At 40.4% G+C, this 12264-nt stretch overlaps 1 protein-coding gene across 1 annotated transcript in view; it reads left to right on the top strand.

Annotated features, from left to right (window-relative positions):
- The first annotated feature begins 8330 nt into the window (after window positions 1-8330).
- Window positions 8331-12264, top strand: part of LOC145436116 (uncharacterized) — a 33995-nt gene continuing 30061 nt past the window's right edge. Inside the window, exon 1 of the mRNA XM_080313395.1 lies at window positions 8331-8865. Within this exon, the coding sequence (XP_080169521.1) occupies window positions 8390-8865 (476 nt within the window). The 5' untranslated portion in view covers window positions 8331-8389. The remainder of the gene's footprint in view (window positions 8866-12264) is intronic.

The raw sequence follows: 12264 nt of genomic DNA, 5'->3' as shown, positions 1-12264 counted from the left end.
GGCTGAAAAGTGGTAAACATCCAATTTTAGGTATTTATGGCTATTTTCTGACTAGGAAAATCAAGCCAATCCAGGTTATACTTGTACTGATAATATATAATATGCAATTTAAAAATTCGTCTTGCATCTGTAATGTGTATATATTGTTTATTTTCCCATTATTTTGTGTTTCCTTCGTTTGGTCATATCTCATTGTTGGTCTCACCATAAAACTTGCAATAAAATTGCGGGGCGAGCTGCAAATGGTTGGGAAGCACTGGCTTATATTTTCCTGACTAGAAAACATGGTCTGAGATATATTGACTCGAATCGTTATGACCAGTTCTGGTAAATGGATAAGCCTATATACCGAGGCGGCCGAATCAAACTCGGTATAATTACTACAATTATTATCAGCGTCTAGGATTTCATTCCCTCCACTGTCTAAAAATAGATTTCGAGACAACTTACGAAATAGATTCTCGTACCGTGGGGTTTCCTGAAAAAATAAATTGTTCCTTTATCAAGCACGAACGGTCTATCACCTAACCACAATCAACATTCAACTAGTAACAAACACAGCAATTTTGCTGTCAGCTTGTTTAATATACGTGCCTGTACTCATATCTGATCACACAGCAGATATAGGTATAGCGAGGGGATCGAGCATATAGTCAACAGCAATATTTTCCAATGGAAATAAGTGTATAAAGCGTAATTATAATGCCCTGTAATTTCGCGGTGTGCGACTGGTTTGAAAACACTAATATCGCACGGAACGGAGATGAATTTTGTGGGTTTTATATCGATAATCGCACGCAACTATATCAATGTTTTTATAAAAATGATTCATTGTTTTCGTCAACTGACATATCGGCGATTGTGTGGAACAATATCGGATTGTGAAATACAGAGATCTATCTATATTTCCGAAAATAGAGGTGTATGATGGTCGTTCGGGAATGTCCCGTTATATAATTATTGTGCTGTTGATATTTTCGTGTTCTAGAATGTCGCTTACGCCGATCAGATGGGTGTGAGGTGCGGACATACACCTCAGGTGGAATCCAATTTACTGGCGTCGAAATCATACGTATAATATACGCAAAAGCTTGTTTAAACAAGGCTATGGATATGAAGTGTCGGCGAATGATTGGATCGACTCCAAATCAACTTCGGCATAACGTTGACTTTGTGCTTGTTGCAATAAGAAGGTGCGTTTTGAATTCAACCCTTTAGTCGACTTCGTTCCAAAAGACCCGCTCATAGCTTAATTTATTGGCATAACTGACTTCATTTGGATGCTTAGATTTCGTCCGTTGCCATAGTTCAAAACATCACCGACAATGGTTAAGCTTGGTCGAATTACTGATGAAATGTGTCCCTCTATCCAATTCGTATGAGTCGATCTACCCTAGATAATCTATTGAAGCTGACTTTTATCATGCGACATCAAATTGCCGTGGGTGCAGGTTAGATTGATGGAAACATAGAAATATAGGCGAAGGCCTAGGCGTTCAGTAAAGAAGTACTTCTTATTTTTAAAAATACCACAGTAGACTACATGCGCTACTTCATCGAGTGGTTATTATTTTAGACTGATTCTACTTCTACATCACAGTTTTCAGTATTTTAGCTAAAACTCGGGCCAAAATTGGAAATCGCTACTGGTATACTTGTATTTGAGTGGGCATTGCTTCTACATCCACTTGAGTGGCAACTATGACTTCACTCTGACCACATCTGATATACATATTAGCGAGGAGCGGATCACAAAATTTTCTGGTCCTTCTCCGATCCTGTTTTTTACAGGTCTGGTCCGACTCCTGGATCGGATTTTAGAAATGACCGTAATCCGGTCAGGAAAAACTTCGATAATAATTATCTACTCACTGGTTGGTATTGATAATTGATTTAAGCAACGCGAACAGAAAATTAAAAACTCAAAGATCAAGCCCAACCCTTATCTGAAGTAATTATGTCAACTTGGACTTAGCATGTATTATTCATTTCCATGAACGTTTCACTTTAACTATTGATGCGAGGATGGAAGAGGGTAAGGCTGTCATATTCTTAGTAAAAGTATTGATCCGTTTCCGATCCGACTACGGCCATATCACAAAAAGTATTGATCTGGCTTCGAACCTGTTCCGGAAAGGAAGTTAGGACGACATTACAAATTCAACAAATCGATTTAATATATTTGGGTCGGTGAGAACATCTTTCAAGTCCAAATTGATTTTATTAAAAGTATATATGATTTACGCGGTTGATTCTCTAGAAATCGAATCCAATTGCCAAACTAACATTCAAAGTTACGAGTTCCGTCTCTCCTATATCCCCAGACGTTTAATTTTTAACCACAAATTTCACGCTGCGGTTTGAGACGATTGCCAGGTCATTCTGAAGCCAAATATACTACGTGTTGAGGCGATGCGTGATACCCTGTCAGACAAGACGTAAACGCCCTATGCATGGAGTGATTTTGTGCACTGTCACGCCAAGGGTCCTGTCTGTTATAATTTGGCTTTTAATCTTGACTTTCAATGAATGTATTGTAGGAAAGAAGAGATTATAGCTCCCGATGATATCGCAAGCCGCAACAGCTGCAGCAGCGACGAGGCTCCGAATCGCTTACAACTGTGGCGGCATATTTCTGCCCTTTGAATTTTTCAGAACAATTTGTCACCGCGTGACAATATTAGCTTTTGCCGAATGTCACCAAGTTCTCACTGTATGCCGGAGCGTTGCATTGAATTCCCCGATGACAAGGAAAGAGGCATTGAGACGAAACTCAGCAGATGTAAAAATAAAGCAAATATTGCGATGCTTACGAAAATAGGGTGGCATCCTTGACACTATACTTTTGCGCGTCTTTGAGCAGTGACCATAGTTTTACGCCGCTGCTGTATCAGCGGTCGGCAGTATTTCATGACGATATAATGCTGTTCGCCATGAGATACTTGGGTACTGGCGGCTTACTGTGTTTGCCAATGTTTTTCGATGCGCATAATTGCTTGCAATTGATGGATTGTAACCGGTGTTATGAACAATATACGCATATCATTATTTCCAAGCGATCTCAACAATTTTGTCTTGTAACCGGACTACAACCCGCGCGCACCTCGGCATTCGGGAAGTATATATTCACTTACTAACTTTACTTATTAAATGCAATCAAGTAATTGGGAATTACTAATGACTGTGTGGTGCGCACACGCGTGGTCACTGAAATAGTCTTTGTAGCGACAAGCATTGCAAGTGTCTGTTTACCTTGACCTGGATGAAAGATTGATTAAAAATCCATTGATTCCGATAACTAGTAACTTCAATTGCACCTTGTTCTTGCATATGTGGAACAATTGAACATAGCTCTCCTGATCTCAATAATAGCTAGAATTACCACGCCAAGTCATAAAATATATTACTGTGATGTTAACTTATGTTTTGTTTGCATTTTAATAAATACTTTCTCTTTTGTTTAACTGGCATAAATGCGATAATTACTAATTGGTAGCGAAGTCGTTTGCATGGATCAATTTGAGACAGGTTACAGACGCCATGTGTATACGCCCAGAGAGCCGTACGTTTCCAGGTATTCTCAGGCTTTCAAAGAAACACTGAATACAGGAATGTCCTCTTCTGTATAAATCCCACGAATATAATACTATTCGCCACACGCCCAACATCATGCAGCCTTTATGCTAATGAGTGGTTGTAACAAAGGTATTGTGCTCAACGTAGGATATCCCAAGGTTTGGTTGATACTTAATTAATGGCTTTGTATGATCCGTGGCGTTAGAATGAACCCCCAGGAAATGCTAGATATGACTTTAATGCGATCTTAATATTCACACGGATAACAAACAAGTGCGTCGCTCCAAGCTAGGAAAAAATCTCTGATTTACATATACTGCGTTCGTCAGAACAGTTGAATATTTGACGTTGATACATCACCCGCAAGGACCGTTGATATCTCAAGTTATTGTATCAGTTCAGACGTATTCATAACCGGTCAGTGGAATATTTCGCTCGTTAGGTTATGTAATCCAGTTAAGTAATTGGGCAGTTCGTGCCGGTTATATATTCAGTTATTGTTGCGGTGTTTCAGACATATATCAGAGCAGACTGTGAGCTACACAGTCCAAAGTGTATGGACGTGCTGTACATCTTAAAACTGCATAGCGTCTATCGAACCCGCGATTTACTGATTTTGGCTTGATATTGTTTTTCTGGCAAGACAGAACATAGCTCAACTGTATGCAGCATTATTCGATGGGATTTATACGTTAGTGGTACACTTTTATTGCGTCTTCGGAAATCATCGATCTCCGTGACACTTTCCACTTCGTTTTGCGATTTAGAATTACGATATTGGCGATATACTTATAGCTGTACGCTAACATTGTTGCAGTTATAATGTCAAGGATAATGTCATAACGATTTTAATACTCAAAATCACAATCGAGTATCTATTTTCATGATTCGATTTGAGTAGTAAGAGTTGATGTGTTCCAGTACCAAGATTATAAGGAGTCTAAGGACATTTTCACTCATATTTATGTTATAATGAGAATTGGCGTTTTGATATTTACTTCATGTCATGGGAGCATTAATCCTCATTCTTCCGTATGATATCTTTCGGAACATATACGCGAAGTCACGACAACGCTATTTCCGCGCAGTAGTGATCGACCTGCGGGATTATCCCAGAACGATATGTCGCACACGAGTTGGAAAATGTATTTTGAAAAAGTTTATATAACAGAATAACACATAATTCACTTCCAAGTCGAATAATAAGCACATATCTGAACTCTTCAAGTCCGGTAATGAGTGTTACTCGAAGCATCGAATCTGAGACGAATCGTGAATCGTTATGAACATTTATGCAATTACGTTTCAAATTATCTCATCTTCAGTCAATAACAATATATTTAGTTATTACCGTCTCAAACGATTATTTTCTACTTTGAATTAAAATTATGCAGATTGACTTGGTTTCGAAATCGTTTCCTACACTTCACACTAGTACTATGGATCAGTGTCTACTTTATGGTCATCATATGTCAATCTTTTCCGATTAGCGATATCAGATTTAAAGTCCTTGCGTAATTTATGTAGTAGTGTTGTTGAACACTGTTGTTCATCGCACAGAAATGACCGCCCCATGGATTCCTCAGATTCCATATATCTGTTCGAGCTCACGTACATATGTAGGTTTGTTTTACGTTTACCTTTTATCGCAACACACAAATAAGTACGAGCTGAAACGATGACTGTGACCATCGCACATTCTACTTATTTTATGTCCGACAAATTCCAATCGCTCAACGTAGATATATGCAAATTGTGGGCACGCGTCCCTTGTAGCCGACATCGCGTAACATCGGCATTTCGCAGAAGTACGGACCGATCTGTCGGAAACTTGTCACAGCACACGAGCGCGTACACCTTGATTGTCGTCGACGTTACTAATTGCAATATCAAAGCCTCACCAGACGTCTGTATCGGGCGATAAATATTAGACACCAATATGCCTTTGCAAACACCAAAGCCGTCAATTTATTTTTATGTTAGCGGCAGATGGGGTTTCGATACGCGAGACAATGAAGCAATATGTTTCTACCGCATTAGAACCCGCCTAGTCTTTGTACAAATCTACGGTCTGCTAATTTGAGAATGGTATTGCAAGATACACACGACCGCAGTACAGTAGCTGGTAAATAGGTTGCACCCACTGCGGTAAATACAGCTAAATAACAAACATGATGAATTGATACACGGGATTGATCGGCGTGAATTACGAATACAAAGAAAAGCCGCACAACCAGTATAGAATGCGTTGCATATAGGACTGGTTACCTCCGTGTTTTCAAATGCTGGGCTGTTCGAATACAGCTCCGACTAGAGACAGATTCAGTTACCGAGAAGGGAAGGATTATGCATAAATTGCAGAGAATCTAATGGTGATAGTGTATAGGATTGTCATACCACATCGCCGCGATCTCGGTCGCGCCAAGACCTCGATGGAATTGACTGAAAATTCGTACTGTTTTCCCACTGAGTGCTTTGGAACGGCGGCAGATATACGATAAAGAAAGGACTAAAATGAATATCATAGACAGTCGTCCGCTGTAAGGTAGCTTTATGATCGCAATTTTCGAATCCTTATGATTAGAAATAATAATTGCATAAGAGCAAGATCTAACAATGGCGGCAACTGCTTGAAATAATGTGACCTTCTGACCAAAATACATTTTGTTTTGCTTTGTATATAACTGTTGTGTTTTCTATAGGGCATATTACAGATAAACGAGCGGATCAACTTCTGAAATTATCATTTTCCGATTCAGCTATTACATATGAAAATCCAACGCATATACGTAACTTTTGATATTCGAGTGATCAATTATGGATTTCTATCGATGTTAGGTAGACCGAACATAAAATTAACAGAGCTCCCATAAATAGGTATAGTAATTGTAATCTGCAATGATGGGTACATAAAAGATAGCGGAGTCATAGAATTCGCACCTATGGCAGTACTCTGCAATGAACTGTAATCGAATTGAAACACTCTCAGCTGGTGTTTTCCGTAATGGCGGACAAAATATTCGCACTATAGCAGTTATATTCTCATATCTGCACTCAGTATTGGGTTTAATAGGTGTCAAGTCAAACAAACCCTCAGGTTTATAAAATAATTGGAGGTCATTCCATCGCATTATGTGGCGGATGTGATGGATTACTGTGGCTAGTTCCGGTTTGGAACACGTCGGAAGCTCGAAACTAGCTCGCACGACCGGGTCTGGGGCTCCGCCAGCCTCCTATAGTTACACTTGGGTCACAGCAGGACAAATGTTTTGGCGTATATATAGGCGTGGATATTAGAGCTAACGTATCATATGTTGCTGGCATTCGGAGTGATGCATCTGAAGAAATAAGTAATTTCAACCATTGTAATTATGGAATAACAGTAGCATACGCAATTCACTCAGCCGGGGCATTGGTAGCAAGTTGATCTGCGATGTTGGAGGTATCATAGCCCGTTGTAGTCATTCATTTGAGAAAAGGTTCATTACGGTTTTCAAACATTGCGACCTTCTCCTAACCGTGAAAAGGATTTGACGTAATAATGACTTTTAGGTACAATAGGACGCGTCCAGTTGTCAGTCATCTGCCATGTAAACATGGTAAAGATATATGTTTTCATGGGAGTTGTTGCGCTTACCGCGATAAGTGACGAAGAATATATGAACTGTAGATCTTAAGGAGTTACTCTAGATTGCTTTTTCTTTGGTTAGCACAAAACATGACGAATGCATACCAGCTTACAAAACCGTACAACTCAGCCTTGCAGGCCGGCTGCGGTTCCCTACTCGTTCGGTGTTGGATTCTCTTTATATGACTCAAAATACGGATCATTTTGATAACATTCCAATTTGATTCTCCCGCATAGCCAAGCAGACCTGAATTGATATTGCTTGCATTCGTAAGATGGTAAAAGATGGGTAACCTTGTCAAGAAAGGAAGACGAGTTCAAGTTAAGGTGAACTTTGCATTGAACAATGAATGCGAATCCTTATCGCTCTCGACTTATATAATCCGGTGTTCTTACCATCAGTTCAGTACAGCTGGTTTAGATTGTCCATTGCGCAAGTAGGTCTGCAACTTCAGTCTAGAAATGTGCTCTACGCTTCAAATAGGCCTATCGCTGATGTATATTTATATGGGTAATATATGTGACATGTATTAGATTTGCATCACGATGCATGGTCCAAATCATTTTAGAGGCGCTTGATTGTCCTTTACGCTCATACCAACCAAGGGGAATGACTTAACTGCACCCATACAAATGGGGCCAGGGTCATGAACATGAGATAGGTCCTTTTTACGCGCACTACCTTGTTTGTGCGTTTCTGGCTTGGTGCAGGTAAACCACATGCCCCTTAACCTTTTGATAAATGGAGCAGTCAGCGGATTTAGCCTTCCTGAGTAGGATGGCAAGGTTTGAAGTCGTATCGAAAATTGCGGCAGGCTTGATTTAGACCTCGCGATATGGTGAAAATTTGGAAAATCCACGTTTTTAATTACAGTATGTCCGTACCGTGACCCCGGCATATCAATCGAAATTATAAATATGTTGTGTATTGTATAATATAGGCTACCCCAACGTTACGCACTTAACTATACAGCTAGTGTAATATGGAATGCAATAGTAGTTAGTATTGGAATGGTAAGAAATCTTGGTAACTTGCGCATCACACACACGATTGCGCCACCAGCTGATAATTTTCACAACTGTTATTTCGTAGAGAGCGTTCAATGTAACGGTGCCGTCGTGCCCTTTTTCTCTGCAGGAAGTATACGCTATAACCGCGATATTGCTAGTGTTGCGAATAAAGTTATGAAGAGAGTCCGCGAACTGAAAATGAGAATACCCTTTCGCGACCGCAATGGGATACGTTTCAAGCCGGCGAAACAGGCAGACGTAGCCGCTAAAGATGACTTCAGCAGCCTGCGTCGAGGCAAGGCTAACAGCAGCCAAAAGGAAAAGCTGGTGCGAGGCGTGTGGTTTGGTAAAACGACAGAGTCGGACAAAGTACAAGAAGATGCCAGCCAGGCCGTCTTCGTTCCGTTCAATAATCAAGCTAAAGATAGCCGTACGCACTCCAATCGAAAGAGAAATCACATCGACCCGGCAGTGGCGAAGTTGCCGTTCGCTTTTCGCGACCGCGAGAAGTCCCTGGATTTCTGCAGGCAGCTCTACAATGCTAAGTACACGTCGACATCGGATGCGTCATCGCCCGGCTCGCCTTTCAATCATCGAATGCACACTAAGCGGAGGTACACGAAAGAGCAGCATTCTAGGAATCTATTCCGGTGAGCGAGATTAACGATTTGAAGATAGTTATTCAACATAGATGAGAGGATTTATTATTTTTAAATCATCGTTACACTATAACCCTGAATCAGTTGAACAATGGGAGGGCAATATACGGCCCGCGGGATGAATCCGGCTCGCAGAGAGTTTCCGATCGCGCATGATAACGTGGCTCTCGGCAGTCTGGCGCAATCCCCACAATTTGCTTATTACGTCAAATGATAGTGACTGTAAGTTATTCTTTAGCGCAGTGGTTCCCAACGGGGGAGGAATTCCCCCCTTGGGGGGAATTTTGCAATTTTTAGGGAGGAATTCCACTTTAGAATTGTAACGGATTTCCCAAAATGTTCATGTCCGAACTGTCATGTTGGCAACCAGTTATATCAGAGCGTATGATCCTTATAGCTGTTTTTTTGCTGAAAGTATGTTCAAATGCTATTTGAAATCTCTTTCTCCCTAAGTTCGTCTATATTCTAAGCGAGCAAATGTGCCGAATCTATCACAACAAGGCCTCTAACGAAAGTATTTATCTTATATTTTCATGTCAACATTTTCATAAAGTGACAAAATATTCCAACGTCATCGATTCAAGTCGAAGAGATCGCTAGCCTTGCTTTATTTTTAGTGAACAGCTACTCGATCGAAAAAATGCAAGTTAATCTTGATGCAATGTTGCCGAAACCTAATGAGTGTCCTAAATTTCAATGAGCTCAAGCAGGAAATCTGATCACGTGTATGTGATATATCAGGGTATATATCAGGGCTGTAACCAAGTCACGAGGCTCCGAGTCACAAGTCAATTTCACTTTCATAGTTTTGACTCGAGTCATTTTCAATTCACCATTGAGTCAAGTCCGACGGTCCAAGTCACCGAGCATAGGGTCGAGTCCGAGTTATGGTATTATGACTCGAGTCCGAGTACAATTCCTTGTGTTGACTGCTCAGTTTCCAGTTAAAGTCTTGTTAAACTCACTTTTTATAACTCAGTTTGGTGATATTGAATGATTTTGATTTATAATATACTAATTTTCCTCACTTTGAGCAGTTTATCGTCGCATCCTCAAGTACCAGGACCAATATACAAAATTCCAATAGGAAGGCCACTTTACTGTTCTTCGAAATTACAATGAAATGTCGGTCTTGGCCGTCTTATAGTCACCAGTCATATGGCTTGGTTCGAGTCATGTACAATGACTCCAAGTCGAGTCAATACACAGATTGTCTCTAGTCGAGTCGAGTCGGTTCCCTATTTTGAGAAAATGACTCAAGTCAAGTCCGAGTCGAGTGTGGTCAATCCTGCTATATATGAAAATACCAATATTATTGGCCAAATGCATACGCACACTTGAGAAAAAAATCGCGAGACCAGCAAATTTATGCATACTGATTTTTCACAGCAGTTATATTAGCGATTGGTGCATGATAAGCCGAAAACGGAAATGGAAGTATGGGGGTCTGTTGAGTCAAGCCTTCCAGAATTTGTTTGATTGGGACCAAGACCATTGTTTTTGGAGGTCTACGAAGTATTGTTACAGCCCTGCTAGAAACAGACACTCCGTACCTCCGGTTTTATTCTTCGGTCAACAGCTGATTGCGCGGTAAAAATGACCTTTTTTAATCATCGGGCAGCTTTCTCCTAAGGGGGGGGGGGGAATTTTGGCTCAAATTTCGGCCAAGGGAGTCACGAGATGAAAAAGGTTGGGAACCACTGCTTTAGCGTATGCGTGTGTGACAGTAGAGTGCGGGAATGGAGCTTACGCGTAAGTTCGTCAACACGAAAAGCCTTTCATTACCGGCGTTAACGCATGTATTCAACCCTAATGAATTGATATGATGGTAAATTCGGAAAAAATCCCAACCCTCGTTCGTATACAATACAATATACCAGGGGCGCGCAACGCACGGCCCGCGTTCACAGCCTGTCGCAATTCGCCACTACTTGCTCACTACGTCAAATTATATTTTCTTTGGGCACAAATAATAGTGATTTTTAGTTACTCTTTAGTTGTGTGCGACAGCCAGAATTCAAAGAACCTGCTCACAACTCTGATCGACAACAGATGTCATATTGACTTCATCAGCTATTGATAAACATCACATTAATAGATTCATTGAATACTGTTTTGGTTTCTACGCTTCAAACTTAAAATTTGCATGAAATGTGATTAATCCTTGTATAGATGGATAAAGACGCGTTTAATGCACCGATTCACGAATCCGGCCCGCCAAGTACTTCATTTCCCCCTATCCGGCCCGCCGACAATAAAAGTTGCCCGGCCCTGGTCTAAACCTAAGGTATCTGAGAGCTGAATATGATCATAATTTTCAGAGCATGAATTAGTTAATTAAACTGATCCTGGGTGCTGCATAGGGTTTCTGTGAGAGATAAGCAGCGCACTTGATATTGCCAAATCCAAATCCTGTTTCGTATTTGGGATTCAAGATTCGTAATTAATCTCGTATCATGTCGAAATTTAAGCAGCGCATCCGTCTCTACGATTAGTTTGAATATCTTGTCGCAATTATTCCACCCCGAAGCAGCGTATTGAGATAGAAATAGGCCGACCACTGTGACAAGTGATCCGGCGCATGTTATGACTATATGACGGTGAAGGATCTCGTCACGTGTAAGCTAACATAAATTATTATACGGGCATTTTATAAATAGACGCATGCGGACAATAAATCCATTGACATCGTCTATTAGCGGATTCATTCGTACGGTCGTGGCATATGGATGGTGAAGCAGAGGACGTGTAATTCCCAACGATGTCTGAATAAATTAGTCAAGATAAACAGCGTTCATATTTAATATAACATCAGCATCCTGCCTTTTTGGGTGATGTGACGATGTGAACCATTCGTTTTAACGTAGTAGCGGGTTCAATTGCTACAACGCCGGGGAACTTTATGAATAAATCCCTTTTTTAGATACTTACTACACAGATGATCTCCAGTAATGGATTGAGTAGGATGTTATATTAGTATGGAAGAAATGGTAATGAAATGAATGCGCTAAGCTGCTTTATTGACAGTTGTTAATAGACTGCTGCCAGGATTTATACTCGTGGATATGGGAGTATAGAAGGAATATGAATTAGAATACTCAAAACAATATTGCGGACTTATCATTAACATAATTAAGTTGCTACACTTATATTCATGATCTTATTGGGACAGACCTAAATATTTCATGACTGTGCCGAATATTCATTCCATAGTAGCCGATAATTTTCGATGGTGATCGAATATCTAGCATTAATTCGTGACCTGGCCACCGAGTAGCACATCGCTATACAAACGCTATAAAACGGATGTGGTTTTGCAACATAAAATGGTATGATACTACATATAGTGAATATATTCCTCGACAAAGCCACATAATCCCAGCAATATAG

Source organism: Botryllus schlosseri, chromosome 3 (assembly GCF_051294905.1).
Source record: "Botryllus schlosseri isolate E-star chromosome 3, Bs_hap1, whole genome shotgun sequence".
In the NCBI taxonomy this organism is placed as follows: Eukaryota; Metazoa; Chordata; class Ascidiacea; order Stolidobranchia; family Styelidae; genus Botryllus; species Botryllus schlosseri.
Note: the sequence above shows the minus strand (reverse complement) of the source record. Positions and strands in the feature narration are given on the sequence as shown.